General features: G+C 42.2%; 1 protein-coding gene and 1 long non-coding RNA gene across 2 annotated transcripts; one reads left to right on the top strand and one right to left on the bottom strand.

The window, feature by feature from the left end:
• Window positions 8,448–13,114, top strand: LOC8056191 (potassium transporter 23). Its single transcript, XM_002462261.2, has 9 exons — window positions 8,448–8,923; window positions 9,300–9,528; window positions 9,641–9,889; window positions 9,986–10,036; window positions 10,200–10,460; window positions 10,810–10,862; window positions 10,992–11,106; window positions 11,217–11,471; window positions 11,828–13,114. The coding sequence occupies exons 1-9, from the start codon at window positions 8,627–8,629 to the stop codon at window positions 12,874–12,876; spliced, it is 2,559 nt and encodes an 852-aa protein (XP_002462306.1). The 5' UTR covers window positions 8,448–8,626; the 3' UTR covers window positions 12,877–13,114.
• LOC110432563 lies at window positions 16,430–17,154 on the bottom strand. The gene is made up of 3 exons (XR_002449990.1): window positions 17,038–17,154; window positions 16,840–16,950; window positions 16,430–16,733 (listed from the first exon to the last, which is right to left on the bottom strand). It is a non-coding gene; the product is annotated as an uncharacterized LOC110432563 (long non-coding RNA).

The following is an 18,728-nucleotide window of genomic DNA, read 5'->3' as shown; positions in this document are numbered from 1 at the left end:
AGTTCTCAAGCTGCACGTCATCGTCCATGCACCTGCTACCTACAATGATTTTTCTGACATCAGCGCGCATGAACAGGGTTAGATTATAAGGGAGGGAAATAAGAAGTACGTCCATCGCCACATCGTCGTTGTACTCACACCAACCTTAATTACATTGCATGCACCCGGTGGCGGAGCCATAGAGGGGAGTGCTGGTGCACGTAGGGGCCAATGCCCAACATATCACACCAAAAATGTATATCTAATAACAAAATACGAGCATCTATGTCAAGTCGATAAATTAACCCAGATGATCACCATGAGTAGCATAACCAGTTAAGTGGTTCACGAGTTTTATAATAAGTTGAATCATTTTAGGCGCCCAATGTGTATAATTTTGGGCTCCACCACTGATTCTAAGGGCAACTCTGAACTTGCTACTTCATTATATTGTGCCATAGTCACCATCCCCAGTTTATATAGTTAAGCCCTTAACTTCCTAAACATCATGATTCCAAATCCAATCAGAAAAATAGATGTCAGATGGATGTTTAAGAAAACTTAGGACGTGTATGTGTCATAACAAGAAACTCGATGCATGCATACCCCTTAGATTATGTAGGCATTTCTTGTACTGAGATCTAGCTAAAACAAGTGTCAACTTGTACCGTAATATGAAAATTAATTATTAGATGATATATACTCTGATATAAAAAAGTATCTAAACATAGTTTTATTGATTCTTGATTCTAATAATCCAGTAGCTAGAGTACAAAAACTTAATTATTATTTTGTCTGTGTACACACACTGATCACCTCTAGTCTCTCATAGCAACAACATCACCACCACCACAACTGTGAGTACATCATCCCTCTTCAGCTATTGCTGATCGCCTCACTACCGACCGGCTATGACCTGAGCCAAACACTGACCGGCCTTTGTCCAAATAGTGTTGATGCTCAAAATTATCCTAGAGTAGTTGGATGGGATATACACACAATCAAGAACAATATGATGCTTAGTGTGTGCCATCTAAGGTAACCAATGTGATATGTTAGGAGGGGCATATGGCCCCTCTCAGCCCCTGGCTCCACCGCTACAAGCACCCAAACAACATTTTAAAAATGTATATGCATATTAATTTGTTTACCGAGATAAGCGCTTGCTTTTTCTCTTGTTTACCATATACAAAATATCATTTAGTTTCCTTGCAACTCATGGTGTACAAAATATGTCAGTGCTGCGGAAATTATCCACTTTATATACCCAATTCCTGATTCTCTCTAATAATCCGACCGATTTTTGTCCTGTGTTGGTAGTGATGAGATCAAACTTGAGAGACAAGAGTGAGAAATAAATTGCTTTGTATTATTGATTGGGGATTTGTGTATATTTAGAGCAACTCTAAGAGATCTTTTTAATATCTTTTCTACTTCATGAGAATAGAGATAGAGTTTTTGGTGACAAAAAATCCTCCAACAACCTCTTTAATTGGATATCCAAATATAGACATTCTTTATTTCGAATTTCTCGCTAGCCAAAGATGGAGAACGAGAATGAGTCTCTAGGATGCGCACAACATATAGAAAAGCTATTGGAGGGTACAAATATTCTTACTCAAATGAAATTTTAGAATGGCTCTTTGAGATGCTCTAATACATGTTGAATGTTTCCAAGGACAATGGTACAAGCAAATGAACTTGGGTGCACTGTTTAAGTACCATACACAATTTTGTTGAAACATATGATGAAAATGAGCAAGCTATTGAATACCAAAAATAAAAAAAATTACCCTATAGTACAATGCACCACATAACTTCAACGTGACATCATCCCGAAATGTTCCTGCAAGGTCAATGGTGATGTCAATGATACGAATGGACACACCCATCCCTGACTGCATCGATTTGTTGGACGGTTGGAGAGGATCTATGATTGCATCAAATATTGAGATTAGATTAAGTCCTCCAAAAACCTTGTGGGAAAATATAATAAGGAAAATATGATTTGTGTGTAGATATGCTACCAGAACTCCTTAAACACCAATGGTTAATTGAGAAACAAAAAAATAATGAACCATATATAGATTATTGTATCATCTGTAAATTCATATGAGAAATTCTTTATTGGAAAAAACACATAAGTAAGTTTAGTCACAACATATCATAATTGGTATACGAGGAAGAGTGATGCCTCTAATTCACTCTAAAGAAAAACTTGAGGAAAACAAAAGATATGACATAACATATCTTGAATACAGGTTGCGAAACCAGCAGAGTTTGTCGGTGTTTAACGACATTGACAAAATTTCTAAACACTTTAGTAAATTACTATTTAAGCTTAATAAAAATTTATATGATACAATGAAATTGACCCCAATGATGTCTTTGGCTAAATTCGCCATTGCGGAAACCATGGTAGGGAAATGTGAGATATGATATATACATATTTTATATGAATATTGCTTGATGAAAACTTTGATGATACTTTTTATGGAAAAAATATATATAGGGAAAACTGTGTACAATATTATATAAAGACAAGCTATTAGAAGGATTAAACTTGAACCTTGTAGTCGGTTTGTATTTGAATAGTATAAGTGGCATCGCTTGTGCAGCTGATATCAGTTGAAGTCATACATAATGTTTACTAGTAAATATGTTCGTGCGTTGCTACGGGTTAATATTATATTTTTAGTTTATATTGTGTATTTTTTTTTGCTAGGGCTTAATAGTATTTTTTTAATATGTTTCAGCTTTAGCCTTTAATTTTTATTTATTGAAGAATAAATAATTGACATAACAGCTTTTAATTTATTTTGCTCTTTGTAGTATGAATTATTTTTTAATTTTTAATTTTTCTTTTATATTTGTTTTTAAATTTTAAAATCTATGCAGGAAATTACATCTTTTTCTTTTATCGCTACTAATGTTTCTTGTTAATAAATATCCAATTTTTCATTTTTTTTCTTAATGATTTTTTTAGAATTTGATTAAAATGTTAAACTATATTGTTTGGATTGGAAGGAAATTTTAACGAAAAAAATAACTAAGTTTTTAAAACACAACTAACCTAAGGATGTTCATTGAATTTATGCACTTATTAGGCATCCATCCAAGAACCCAATACTTGCATGCACACACAGCCCAAACACATTGTCCCACGGCCCAAATTCACGCACCCAGCACAAGGGGAGAAGTGGATAAGAAAGACACGCATCTAACCTGTGTTTCGTCGACCAGCCGGCGGCAGGAAGCTTGCGCTTTGCGCAATCGCCGCCCCTCCCCTCCCAGCACGCCGCAAGCTCTAGCAGTCCAAATCCCACTCAGACCATCGCTCTTGAGCGTGTAGTATCACATCCGTTTTCTCTCTTGCTACCATTGTGCTCCATCGCTTGGCCATCGCCATCGCGACGTTGGTAGCTGGGAACGCAGTCACTCCTCTCTCCGCAACTCGCCATCCTTGTCGATCTGGTAGACGGCCTCCAAACAGGGCCATCTATCTCTCCCTCGCTCTTTCCCCTCCGATTCGACCGATGTGGGCTGCGGCTGGCGCGATACGGCCCTCCTCTTCCCAGTCCCCTATGCCGTAAGCGGGCAATCAGAATCCCAATCCCCCGCACGCCAGCGCGCCGGTGTCGTCTTCGCCACCATGAACTCCATCGAGCCCTTCAACCGGTGAGCCCCGACCCTACTCCATTCTCGAAACCCTAGCCGCAGCCATTTATGACCTTGGCGACCTCCTTTGGTCCTCCCCAACCCTAACCCGTCGCCTTCTGCTCCGTTCGTCAGATTCTCGTTGTCTCAGACGGCAGGTGCACGAGCCGCCCCTTGGAGGAGATGACGTGACCCCTGGGGGAGTAGGCGGCTACGCGGCTCCGGCAAACCTGATTGGCGGTGCAGGTGCATCAGATTGACGGTGTGGGCGCCCCTGGCCACGCGCGCGAGGGAGACGATGTCATGGGCACCGTGGCTAGCGAGCGCAGACGCGGCGGCGCGGGTGCCCCAGGCTGCCTGGAGACGCGACCCTCTCTGATGCCTCTTTGATTCTTCCTCTTATTTCGTCAATTCTTTCTCTGATTTTGTCTTCAATCAATTTGTGTATGGATGGAGAAAGGAATCCTTTTTTGTTTATTGCTGTGGAGGTCGACAGAGGAAATATCAAGTTTGTTCAATTGATGATTTTATAAGTTGGCTTTCTAGAGTTAGTCTAATATGAGTTTGGATTTGGATCCGTGTGGCGGTTTTGATTCAGTCTCGGTTTAGTCCCTTGCACTTTACTTGCAGATTTAGAAAATCTTTGGAATATAGATTTGGGAGGGATTGGGCATGGTTGGTGGCCTTTATTTGGTATACATGATTTTTATGTATGTGATTTTGTTTTGGACTTATCTGATCTGATATCTGGATCTGGTTTTGTGCATTGCTGGATACAGGTCTTATCGTGTGCATGTCAGATTTGGTTTTGGGAAGGAGATCTGGTGTTTAGTATGTTTCAACTCTGCACCGAGGCCGTGGTGGACTTTGCCATCCATACCAAAACGGACTGGAGATTGGCAGAAAAAAAAGGCAGACTGAAATTTTGGCTCTTTATAGATAGGTATAGATAATAGAGATTTGTTAGCTGATATTTTGATATCATACTAAGATCATGACTTAAATAGTGTTCCTGGTTTGTTGACCGCGCAGCCTACTGTTGCACAGATTGGATTGGATTGGATTGGATTACTGGCTAAGGTTGGCTAGTTGGACTCAATGGCCGACTTAATAGTTGTTGGACTAACTCAGGCCCAAATAGACAATAGGCCATACTTTGCGCCAAGCTAGCCCACCAGCGTGATTTTTCTATTCCTCCCCCCTCGAGAAAGTCCAAGCACACTCGCTTATCTTTTCACATGTAGATTGACGATGACGACTCTTAGGTCAGTCTCAATGCATGTTTTATGAGAATATCATGCAAAAAAATTAAATAGGATGTCACATAAGCAAAATTGCTGACTTGGTAGGGTCATTAAATGAAGAAGTTTCATAAGATGAGAGAGGAGTTTCATCCCCGTAAAACTTATGTGGCTTGATTACCTAGTTTATAGTCTTGATAACTGTGTTATAAAACTATGCATTTAGACTGACCTACCACCAAAAGAAAATCTTAGACCGTTGCTTTTCAATATCCTTTATGAAAAAATAAGGCTGATGGTGATAAAATCATCCTCCATCGATATCCGTTTCCTAAGCAAACTCTCCTTTGGAGACCATTTGGGAGCACTCCCAGCTTCGAATTCCCAATGAAAATCACGCATAGAGAATCAAATGAGAATCACTTAAACCTGCTCCCAACTCTGTCCCCTACTAAAATCGAGACCAAGTAGCTAGTTGGAACTAAAATCACCGAGTGAACAACAACGTTGTTAAATTTTAAACTAAATTTGAAAAGATACAAACACTCTGAGTAAACACATTTTATCACAAGAAAACTAATCAGCTGACCCATGCTCAATTTTCTGAACATATAGATAGATATTTTATTTACGAACGTGCGGACACGATCACACGACATAAGCAAGATTTGGCACGAACAGTAATGAAAACGCCAATTTTTTATTTGAAAAAAAATATCTTACCACGATCCGAACAACCACTGAAATAGTTCCAGTTTCGTTCAAGTGCAGAAGTGCTAGTTCTATTTCATCTGGATTATATATACTGGAAGGTGGCCTCGTTCGGCGTCGCAAAACCAAACAGGCCTTGTTCTATGCGTGGCTGGCCGAGTGGGAGAGTCCAATCCCTCCTCATTCCGGCTCAACTGGGCCACCGACACCGGCCCAACGGGTGCTCTTGTTTGTAACTGGGCCGTCGCGCGCTACCACAGACAGAGACAGAGTCAGAGTCACAGATCCCGCTTCCCGCAAACGGCCCACGGGCCACGGCACAGCGGATATTTGAAGGCGGCGCATGTGCTCCAATTGAGTCGAGCATGGTTGGCATCGGCTGGTCCATTGCCAGGCCAGGCCAGCACCCCGTCGGCCGTCGCTGCGCCACGGCGGAGCGGAGCAGAAGATGCCGTCCCCAAGCGCAAGCGGGCCAGAATACCCGACAGACGCGTTACGTCGCCGTCAGGCTGCTGCATAATTATGGTGGGCCCCACTGGGCCCTCTAATCATTTCACGTCCACCGTCATCGTCGTCATCATTTATATATAGAAGTAGGATGTCTCTTTTTTTTTTTGACAATAAACAAGGCTATATTAATTGGCAGCAGGAAGCTGCGATAATGTTTACATGAGGCAAGTCTACAGAAAATGGAGCTTGCAAAACAGAAAATATTGTACCACAATGCACAGAAGAGCAATGGCTTTCAAACTGCAAGGTATCCGAAGAATAAGCTTGCCTAGCTAGTGAGTGAGCTGTGCTATTTAAACTTATGTGGATCTTGTGTAAATATGATTGCCTATTAGTCACACAGTTAGCAAAGATCTGTGTGAAAGGTTTGATGCGCCAGTCAGGTGGGTGGGTGATGTCTTCCCTGTTGAGAAAGTAAACTAGTTGCTGGCAATCCGATAAGAAGTGACAGTCACTAATATTCATTGCTTGTAAAATTGTGGCCGCAAGTGCAAGACTTGCCGCTTCAGCCATGAGCACCGAGGAGCTTGTAGAAAGTCGCGCCTTTATGTAGATGGATTGAGGCGGCTGAACCTGAAAATTAAGAATAAATATACCTAGTCCAGCTTCCGTGAGATGAGGGCTTTGGAGGTCCGGAGGTGCTGAGGCATCAACATAGCACTCTTTGGACCGCATGCATATGACTATATGAGGCCAATTATAGATTATTACTACTACGAGCTAATGGAGTTTATTAGAGATTTAGAGCATCTCTAATCGTTTTGTATAGTTCGTTTAGCAAATAAGAGAGTTTGCTAAGTCTCAAATAAATATAGCAAAAATGAAAAGATGCAATCTCCAATAGTTTGACATTAATTACTTGACAACAAAGTGGAGGGAGTAGTCGTGCGACCACGCGGGAGGGCGACAGATTTCGCGCTAGGGACGCGATGCCAAGCACGGAGAGGCTTGGCATATATGCGAGTTCTTCCCCCTCTATTTGCCAAGTTAACAAAATTGCAAGACCCAATTGTCAAACCGTTGGATAGACTTTTTTGCAAATACATGAACGCAAAGCCTATTTGCCAAACGGTTGAGATGCTCTTATATAAGTGTTTAAAATCTAGTTTCTCAAAAAAAAAGTTTAAAATGCATCATCAGTTCTTAATATGCATATGCGCCTTATAAACAAACTAGGACAGGGAGAGCAATACGTAGCATCTCTCTCTCTCTCTCTCTTCTAATAATGACAATGGCCGCTGCCTCTCCTCCTATTTGCTACCCTAGGCTCTTCTTGCTCCTTTAATGTCAGCTCCCCTTCTCTGATCCTCTCCATGTGGTGACCGCGTTGGTAAGGTGGAGTGAACTGTAGTCCAAACTAGCTGTAATAGTCAGGATTTATATTGAATGTGTTCCAAAAAAAGAATGACATCATTCTTTATCAATCCCTTGCTCTTATTTCTTATGAAGGATTTCGATTGCGAATGTCTATCTAGGCATCCAGGCTAACATTCTTCATGTGGTTTTTTGTTTTTGCAGGGCTGATCATTCCCCATATGCATTTTTGTGTTACCAACTTGTTAGATTATGATCTTGCAATGGCTGCGAAAGTTAGCTAGTCTTCCCGTTTAAGCATGGCTAGTATTGATGGTGCCAGATCGATGATCATTTGGTTATCTTTGACGACGAGGCGACCAATATTCTTTTAATGTGATAGATGCATTGTTAGAGTATATCTAAGAGATTAGTCAAATCATTTTCTAAAGATAAATTTAGCTATTGCTGAAGGAAAAATGTCTCCAAATGACTCTGTAAAGCGACTCTCCAAATTTATTAGCTCTTCATTCCACCTTATTCGCTCTCGACTTTTGGATAGTCTATTTTCATTAGTCATCGTAGAGTCCGTTGAAGTCTAATATTTTTTTTGTCAAATCTATTTTAGAGAGTAGCTAAATCAGTAAATTTGGCTAGTCTTTTTTGCTAATCTCTTGAAGGTGCTCTTAGAAGCTCATATGATGTTGTATTATGTGACATTTTTGAAATTTGGGGGCCTTCGTTATAGATGATTGAAGTGTACGCTCTAACGGTAGTCACTGATGTCGCTAAATTTCAACATATTAAAACTAGGCAATCGTCGAGGCCACAGATTGGAAAGCGACAATGTCATTGGAGCTTGGAATTTACTCGGCGTATCTTTTTTCTTTTATTATGCAGAAATTTATTATAGATGTAAAATACTGTAACGACAATAATTGACTTAAAATATTCCCAACCTGCTATCCGATGGCACGAGAAGAAATTAAAAAAAAAAATCCGGAAAGACCGATCCAAAGATCACAGCCGTAGAGTGAGGTCGAACCAGAAGCAGCGCGTTATTGTCACGGCGCCGAATAAATCCAAATACCAAAAGGGCCCGACACGAATCGCTTGCTCACCCCTCCGAGCTCCGACCAACCCCGCCTCTATCGGATCCGCGCCTCGCCACTCGCCACCCGCGAACCTGTCAGTGGCCGCCGTCGCCGGGGGAGGACGACGACGAGGTGGGCGCGATGGACGACGGCGGGATCCAGGAGGAGCCGCCGTCGGCGCGGTTCCTGACGCCGACGCGCTCGGGGGGCACGCGCTGGGTGGACGGCAGCGAGGTCGACTCGTCCGAGTCCGCGCCGTCGTGGTCGCTCGAGGACGAGCGCTCGGCGGGGGCCGTCTCCTCCAACGGGGGCGCCGGGGCGGCGTCTCGGGTGTCCTCCGGCGCATTCCGCCGGCGGTTCGGGAAGCGGCCCCGCCGGGTGGACTCGCTCGACGTCGAGTCCATGAACGTGCGCGGCGCGCACGGCCACAGCGCTAAGGTGCGTTCGTTCTCTTCTCCCGGCCCCCGAGCGCGTCCGTGGATCGAAACGCTCCGTAGCGTCCGCGAATGGAGCCTCTTGCCTGTCTCTAGTGTGTGAGAAACCTAAAATCGTGCGAGCTTTGACCATTTCGTTTGTTGTAGCGAATGAATGGAGCCTCTTGCCTGATCGCCGGAGGCATCCTAGACGTGTAACTTTGGAGCAATTTTGGATAGGTGTTAGGATGGTAGGGTCGGCTCAGCTTTGCGTCCAACTATCTGTAGATTCCTTATTCGTGTCTGGAATGAGGAAACATGTGCTTCTCAGATTCTAATATTCTAGTACTCAAGAATCATGATCCCAATGACTGAAAACTCTGAGCTGCACTTTGCTCCAGGAAATATCGATGTTGAGCACCTTCGCAATGGCCTTCCAAACCCTTGGTGTGGTGTACGGCGACATGGGTACAAGTCCTCTCTATGTCTTCAGTGACGTGTTCAGTAAAGTGCCCATAAAGTCAGAGGTCGAGATACTGGGAGCACTTTCGCTGGTCATGTACACTATTGCATTGATCCCATTCGCTAAATATGTCTTCATTGTTCTCAAAGCTAATGACAATGGTGAAGGTATGATTTGCAATTTTGGTTTCAACACTATCATGATTCTAGACTATCATCTGGGTGATTTTATGGATCTCTGAGTTGATGATGTACTGATACTATCATCTCATGGCTGCAGGGGGCACTTTTGCGCTGTATTCATTGATTTGCAGGTATGCAAAAGTTAGCATGCTTCCCAATCAGCAGCGTGTGGATGAAGATATTTCTAGTTTTAGGCTTAAGTTGCCAACTCCTGAACTTGAGCGTGCTATCTCTGTCAAAGACTGCCTAGAAAAGAAGCCACTCTTCAAGAACATTCTCCTGTTTTTAGTTCTGATGGGTACCTCCATGGTGATTGGTGATGGCATTCTCACTCCGTCAATGTCAGGTGTTCTATATGCTCTTTGGTCCTAGTTTGTTCCTTCAACAGATGTTATGTAACTGCTAGTAACATCTGAGACTCCTTTTGTTCATTTGTGTTTAGTCATGTCTGCTGTTAGTGGTCTCCAGGGTCAAGTTCCAGGATTTGACACAAGTTCGTACTCCTTGCTCAATCCCATTCTAATTACTACAAGAATTTGCATTTTGTCTACATTGGCTTACTGACCTAACATTAACATTAACTTTCCTTATTATATTTGGTATAGAAGGAATACAAGTGGCTTATTTTCCATTATTTCTTCCCTTTTCTTTTGCAGATGCTGTTGTAATTGTCTCCATCGTTGTTCTTCTGCTATTGTTTAGTGTGCAGAGGTTTGGAACAGGCAAAGTTGGATTCATGTTTGCTCCTATTTTGGCATTATGGTTTATTAACTTGGGCTCCATCGGTATATATAATATTGTTAAGTATGACATTTCTGTTGTGAGAGCTTTCAATCCAGTGTATATATATTTGTTTTTTGAGACAAATGGCATCAAGGCGTGGTCAGCTCTTGGTGGTTGTGTCTTGTGCATCACAGGTGCCTCCTTTATCCGACAATAGCATTCCTGTCTTGTTCTAATGCCTTTTGAAGCAAGGGCCAATCTTATACTGAAATAATTTCCTCTTCTTAACGAGTAGTATTTGTGAACTCTTATATCTAACACTACCAGGAATGCTTTTATCAGAACAAAAGAATATCATTAGTGATGAAAATGCCCTTTCCTCTGCCATGCATTTTTTTTCTAATTGCATCAATTATCCTGAGCTAAGCCATTTATGCCACTTTTCTGGTTGAGAATGCTGTTTTTTCTGAGTCATTCATGAAATCCTGACACTAAGGTTCTATGTATACCATTAAGTGCGCTAACTATATTCTACAACTGTAGGAGCTGAAGCAATGTTTGCTGATTTGGGCCATTTCTCTGTCAAATCAATACAGGTTAACACATTACTAGTCATTTGAGCCCCTTTTCCGATTACTTAGCACTCCCTCCATTCTTCAATATTTGTCCATAGAACACCACGTGCGCTAAGTTTTCGTGTTCCCCTGTGTGCTTTTGGGTTCCAGGTAGCATTTACCGCCGTGGTATTCCCCTGCCTGCTAATTGCTTACATGGGGCAAGCTGCTTTTTTGATGAAAAACCCACTTGCTGTAGAAAGAATATTTTATGATTCTGTACCAGGTAAAGTTTTTCAGCTGGCAAAAACTGTATCAGGTTAATATAAGGTCATAATCACTCTAAAATGTTTTTTGTATTCACTTTCTAAGTCTAAATTTTGATATGCAATGCAGGGGCTTTATTCTGGCCAGTATTTGTGATTGCTACACTTGCAGCTATGATTGCCAGCCAAGCTATGATATCTGCAACATTCTCTTGCATAAAGCAGGCCATGGCTCTTGGCTGCTTCCCTAGGATTAAGATAATCCATACTTCCAAGAAAGTCATGGGCCAGATTTACATACCTGTGATGAATTGGTTTCTAATGGTCATGTGCATCATCATCGTGGCCACTTTTAGGAGTACCAATGATATTGCCAACGCATATGGTGAGTATTTTGATCTTCAAGGAACACATCTAGGGTTCTTCAAGTGGTGTTTGATATATTAACCCCCACAGAAACTGGCCATTACATTTACTATATTTCATTATAATCAGTTTATGGTTAGACAGGCCTGTGTGTGGTTTTTGAGTTTTGTGTTGTGTTGTTTGGGCTCTTGTACCTTTTTTTCATCTTCTTAATATAATAATGTGCATATATCCTGTGTTTTTGAGAAAAAAATCAGCTATATTCTGCTACAGAGATTTGTGTATGTGTTGAAAGAATCCTGTAGTTTTCTATTTTTTTCAGGAAACAAACGTATCATTTGCATCTAATACCATTTTTGTTCTTTGAACTTGCAGGCATTGCTGAAGTTGGCGTCATGATGGTTAGCACTGCACTGGTGACTTTGGTTATGCTTCTTATATGGCAAACCAACTTGTTCCTTGTGTTATGCTTCCCTATTATTTTTGGTGCAGTAGAGTTTGTTTACTTAACTGCCGTTCTGTCAAAGATACAAGAAGGAGGGTGGTTACCGTTGGCTTTCTCATCACTGTTTCTCTGTATAATGTACACATGGAACTATGGAAGTGTGCTGAAGTACCAGAGTGAGATGCGTGGCAAGATATCCCTGGACTTCATTCTTGATCTGGGAGCCACACTTGGCACTGTAAGAGTCCCAGGCATTGGACTTGTGTACAATGAGCTGGTCCAGGGAATCCCATCGATTTTTGGCCAACTATTAGTCACACTTCCAGCGATGCACTCTACGATTGTCTTTGTTTGCATAAAGTATGTTCCTGTCCCGTATGTCGCTCTAGAAGAAAGGTTCTTGTTCCGAAGGGTTGGCCAGAAGGACTACCACATGTTCCGCTGTGTTGCACGCTATGGTTATAAGGATATTAGGAAAGAAGATCATGGCTTCTTTGAGCAACTTTTGGCCGACAGCCTTGAAAAGTTTCTTAGGAGGGAAGCCCAGGAAATTGCGCTCGAGGCAAGCACAATGGAGGCAGAGCGTGATGACATATCTGTTGTATCTGAGGTGCCTCAATCTCCTGCTTGTGATGGGGATCTGCAAACTCCACTGCTTTCTGATCAGAGATCAGGTGATAACAACAGAATGGTCACCACAGATGGTAGCGATCCTGTGCTTCCCTCCAGTTCCATGTCTGCAGAAGAAGATCCTGGTTTAGAGTATGAGCTGGCAGCTCTGAGAGAAGCCATGGCATCTGGGTTTACATATCTCCTAGCACACGGCGATGTGAGGGCAAGGAAGGAGTCGCTCTTCATGAAGAAGTTTGTCATTAATTATTTCTATGCATTCCTCAGGAGGAACTGCAGGGCTGGCACTGCAACCCTGAAGGTCCCCCATTCGAACATCATGCGTGTTGGTATGACGTACATGGTTTGATTGGGACTCTGCTACAGTTACGTCACAAGACTGAACCACGAATCTTGTATGGGGTGCTGCACCAGCTAGTAGTTTAGGGATTGTACTGCGGTACTGATTAAATTCATTGCTGCCTCTGGCCATCTGCTCGGAATTTTAGTCACAGAAATGGCTGTATGTGTTCGATTTGTCATTCATTTCGCCCTTTGATGGGCATGCTTCAGTTGTTTGTATGATATCTGTGGATACTGTATCTGTATGAACAGAAATGTATGCAAATGCTCCTTGCATTTGTTGACCCTTCAAATAATGCTGTGGGGGCAAATGCCAAATATCGGGCCTGGCTCCCCACATGCTAATTTGTACATAATTCTTTGTCCACTTCAATTTTATGTATTACTTGTGATTATAATAAGCCCGGCAACTTATTGAAATTATGCTGCTAAAAGATGTTCTAGTGAGCACGCATGATGTGTGGTTTGTGGCTCTGAACGGAGAATAGCTTACTAGTTGCATTGGTTCGCTATCAACACTCAAGTTGATAGGATGGAGCTTAATAAGTGTGAAAACACACTTGTGCCAGGTCCAGTGTTTTGTGATATATGATTGCCCCTGCTATTCCATGTTAGAACTGGATCACAAAATCTGACATGATTGACAGTGGACGTGGCACCGAAGTTTAGGTTACCAGCAGCCGATGTGGATCTGCCTGTCGAGCATTATCCTTGGCTTATCCTTTGAAGTTTTCAACTCTACATGAGCTTTATTTTGCTATCAGAAGAATATCCCAACCCTATATCAGCTTTATTTTGCTATCAGAAGAATGTTCCAACCCTATATCACCTTTATTTTGCTATCAGAAGAATGTGCCAATGATGGATGGCAGCAGCACTCCTTAGTCTAGGTAGTTTTAGATCAGGTCATGTGTGTGCCTCAGGCTGCATTTGCGCTTTGTGCAGCTGTTCATGAAGCCAATTATCCATTCTAGACAACCTCATACTTAGTAGTTAGTACTCTCTTCATCCCAAACTATAAGACGTTTGACTTTTTTTTACCACAAGTTTGACCACTCGTCACTTATTCAAAAAAATGGGTATAAATATAGTCAAATTCAAGTCATTGTTGAAGAACTTTTATTAATAAACCAAGCCATGACAAAAGAAGTGAATTTTGCAGAAATTTTTGAATAAGACGAGTTGTCAAACTTGGTGTTGAAAAAGTCAAACGTCTTATAATTTGGGATGGATTGAACACTACTCACATTTTTTTTGAGGAATCGGTACTACTCAAAATTTGTCACGTGCCTCTGAATTATCAGAAATGTTGGTACAAGTAGGGCTGGCTTTATAATTTTAAGGGACTTTGGGCAAGTAAGAAGACAAGGACTCATTCAACTAACTTTTATATCAAAATTATTGTATATAGTACGGATAATAAAAATTACTTTGCAATATATGTATAATTTATAAAATATAACAATACTTTATTGTTCTTCTTGTTTTTCTTTTCTTTTTTGAGTACCCGACAAATGCTTCTTAGGCAACATCTAATATATTTCGATAACTACATTGAATTATAAATTTATAATGCTAGGCCCTAGCACTATACGAGCATAGCGAATACACAAAATAAATAAGAAAAAAATAAATAAAAATACTAATCCATCATAGCTGTTGGTGTGTTGCTGAAAGGTCCAAATGGCTAGAGGGGGGGGTGAATAGCCTATTTAAAATTTCTACAAACTTCACTAAGCAAGTGAGTTAGTAAAACAAATGGCGAAGCAATTCTAGCACTAGCTCAACTAAGCTATGCAAGCCACCTATACAAACTAGTTCAAGGCTAAACTCTAAAGCACAACAACAAGAGAAGGCTAGTTAAACTCCTAAACAAGAAGACTAAACTAAACAAGCTAAACAACTAGCAAGGACAAGAAAGTAAGGAGTGGAGAGTGATTGTTATACCAACGTTGTAGAGTAGAGATATATCCAATCAATCACTCACAATCACAAGAGAATCCTCGGCAAGAGATGACACAAGATTTTTTACCGAGGTTCACTTGCTTCCCGGCAAGCTACTCCTCGTTGTGGCGATACACCCACTTGATGGATCACGAGCTAATTGGCAATCCAAAGCCAAACCCTCAGCGGGTGCCGCACATCCACTCACAAGATGGGGATCCTCCAAGCCACGAGCAATCCACTAGAGTAGCCAATTGCGATCTCCCGCAGGGAAGGCTCAAGAACCCCTCACAAATCACTTGGTGAGACTCGAAACAATCTCCAATCACGAGCTCAAGACCACCACTGCTCCAAGCCGTCTAGGGCGTCGAGAAACACCCAAGAGTAACAAGAAATCCGTAGCAAACTCAAGAATCAAGTGCCACTAAATGCAATTCTCAAAGCAATGCACTTGAATCTCACTCAATCTCACTAGGATGAGCAAACAAGCAAGGAGATGAATGGAGGGAGTGTTCTCTAGCTCAAAGTATGCCTCAAGTAATCAAAAGTGCAAGAGAGAGCCTCCCAAAGCCGGCCACCAACTATTTATAAGCCACCCTCAAAAACTAGCCGTTGGCTGTTTTCACTGGGCTGAAAACGGGGGTACCGGACGCTACTAAGTGAGCACCGGACGCTCGACCCCCAGCGTCCGGTGCACTGGGGTTAGCCACGTGTCCTTCTTGAATCTCGCGTGTCAGATTCTAACGGCTACCTGCAACACACCGGACGCTCTGCAAGTCCACACCGGACGCGTCCGGTGCACACCGGACTCATGCGCAGAGAGTTCTGTAAACCGCAGGGTCACCGGACGCTAAGCACCGGTAGCGTCCGGTGCTCACCGGACCCAAGCGCAGAGAGGGTCGCAAAACGCCCCGCACACCGGACGCTAACCACCGGGTGCTCTCAGAGTGCGTCCGGTGCTCCACCCTAGCAGGGTCAAGCACACCGGACTCTGAGGCCAGCGTCCGGTGCCTCCGCACGCAGCGTCCGGTGCCTCCGCACGCAGCGTCCGGTGAGTGTTTCTCAGCGAGAAAACACTCCCGCGACTTCTCCAAATTTCCCATCGACGCAATAGAAAATATGCACTTAATTTTCTCAAAAGCGCCGAATCCCGCCTCGCAAGCTCGGCGGGAGGGAGAGAGGAACCCAAACCCCTCTCAACCCTAGGAACTCCATCTCCTTTGCAAATGTGCTAACACCAACAAGTGTCCACCACCAAAGTGCATGTGTGTTAGCTTTTCACAAACATTTTCACCAAAGGAGTTAAGTTAGCACTTTACTAGATCCTAATGCATATGCTCAAGATGTAGACCTAGTAGCACTTGATTCGAGAGATGACCGTGATTTCCCATCTTGATAGTCGGCTATCTATCCTAAACCCGGTCAATCACTTCTCTACTCATCTTAGACCGGCAAAAGTAAAACCTTATGTTTATACCTTTGCCTTGATAACTTTGCTCCTCGTCTAACACCATGATCTTCACTTCATGCTTCATCCCTTTGTGATCATGTGGCCACCTTTCCATGCCACCATGTACCTTCATCACATGTGTTGCTATGCCTAACTCAAATCACTTAACCACAAGGCATTAGCAACTTGGTGTCATTAATTACCAAAATCAAACTTGGGCTTTCAGTTGCTTACTATGATGGCGTGTGTACTATCTGATGTTTCCCTACCGTTATGTATAATTGGACCGGAAGGAAGAGTAATCTAAGGCTTTGATTTGTTTGTCTTGGATATTCAAATGCTTATTATGCCAAATAGAAAATTATATGTACTAATTACCTATATTATCTTGGGCCCCAAGCTTCATGGCCCCCCGGCAGTCGCATTGCCTGCCCCTCCCTTAGAGCCGGCCTTGGGTACACGAGTAGAAACTGAAATGTTTCAAAAAACAGCACAGTTGTCAAACAATAAAGAAATAAGATAGTTTATAGTTGTCAAACAATAAGATCAGATAGTTTAGTTTAATCATGTACATACCATGAAATATACATATGAACGTAGAGGTGCAGTTGACTTGTGGGGTTTAGGCCCTAGCAATCTGGAGAAGACAATGCACCTTTGCTTCTCCGAGGAGATAGACAGAACTTACTGTAGTAGAAGAAGATAGAGGTCACATATTGTGATTGTGGTGCGAAATCCACGACATGATGCACCGGATGACTATGGCCTGTCTACCTCCATTTCTTGAATGCATGCTCCGTGTACCATCATGGAGGATGATTTTCTGAACTCTGAAGAACAGAGAGAACTGGGATGGGAACGGTCTGGCCATTTCAGTTCAGGCGTTGTTTTCAGCGGAAATTTCCAGCCATCATGTCATGCTGTTTAAGGTTTGGTTGAGTGTTGTGCTGGGACTCTTTCTGATAATGCTGTCCCCGGTGACAGCAATCATACAGTGCTACGTGCCCAATTATCCGACACTTGGAGGAAATACAGTCGAGTCGGGGGCAGAGGTTGGTCTCGCTACGCATTCTTTGGTCTCCCAAAACGGGATGCTTTTCAGATAAGTAACTGTAAATTTTTGGATACATTGTATGACCTGTAGTTTAGCTCTCTGTTTGTTCTTTACTTTTAAGAGCTAAGATTGTTTCGATGTTCTCCATTTACAATGAGTAATTTTTTGGATACTTTTATGAAAACTAGTACATCTTCAGGTATCTTGTACTGATGCATCGGAATATCCGACTGACATAGTTATCTGATTGGAAGCAAAGTTTCCATATCCAGAGATATAGTTATCCCAATGATTCATCCCTACTGCCACTGCCAGTAGTGACAGCTTACACAAATGTTTCAAGTGTTTCACCGTGTTGTTACTGTAAATTTATTTGATAAACCGCAGTCATCTAAATCCGTTAAGTGGCGACTTGGAAGAGACAATTCCCGCGTCACAACAGACAAGCTGGGTGTGATTAGAAGTTTACGACTTTGTTTGTTCGAGACGAAATATCCATTAGAGTATATGTATTTAGCTAATATCTCAGTGCAGAACAATCCTCGATACAATGGATGCTATGTTTAATATCTTGAGCAGGTTTCAACAAAGACTAGCTAACATCCAAATTGATCCTCTGACTCACCAACGTCAAGTAAACTACTGAAAATTTGCAAGCAAAAGGAGAGCTGTATTTTGTGTTTTAACAAGGCTATACAAAAGGGAAGCAGAGAAGGAATTGTGCTCTGCAGATCTATGGTGGATCCGTTAACCTAGAGACAAAGAATCCATGGATCCAGGTTATCTAATTTAAGGTCATGTTTCATCTGCCTGCTCAATCTTACCAGTTCTTTTAATTACTACACTTGCGCAAGTAAAGACAAAAATTAGCTTGCCAGTGTGGCAAAGCCAACCTCCAAAGCAACCAAGTGTTTACTCACCTTGTGAAAAGTAGAGCTTGGAAAGAGACCAAAACAAACACACATAGAAGTAGTACAGTACATGATATAATCATCAACTATAGTAGTTTTGTTAGGCAAAGTTACCATATAAAGATCCAAACGTGGCCCAAATCTAGCATACGTGTCGGAAACCGCACCATGTAATAAGAAGAGCATATCTGCATATACCGCATTTTTTGTACTAAAAGGCCGGTGACACACAACGTTAGATGTCGCTTTGCCGCCTTCCAAAAGCTAGATCGATGTCGCTGTTAAGTGCCGGGTGATGGTGATCTTTTAATCTTTTTCCAATCCAGTTGTAGTGTCCAACTAGACAACCATCTTTGGCACTTGAGGATAAGATAAACAAGAAGTAATGCTCCCAATAAGATAGCTTAAAATGATCGACACGTATGGTAGCCCCTACATTCAGAAGTTTAGATGATGGTTGCAGGAGGAGATATATATTACAGTACTTTCAGCAATGACTT

Source organism: Sorghum bicolor, chromosome 2 (genome assembly GCF_000003195.3).
Source record: "Sorghum bicolor cultivar BTx623 chromosome 2, Sorghum_bicolor_NCBIv3, whole genome shotgun sequence".
Taxonomy (NCBI): domain Eukaryota; kingdom Viridiplantae; phylum Streptophyta; class Magnoliopsida; order Poales; family Poaceae; genus Sorghum; species Sorghum bicolor.
Note: the sequence above shows the minus strand (reverse complement) of the source record. Positions and strands in the feature narration are given on the sequence as shown.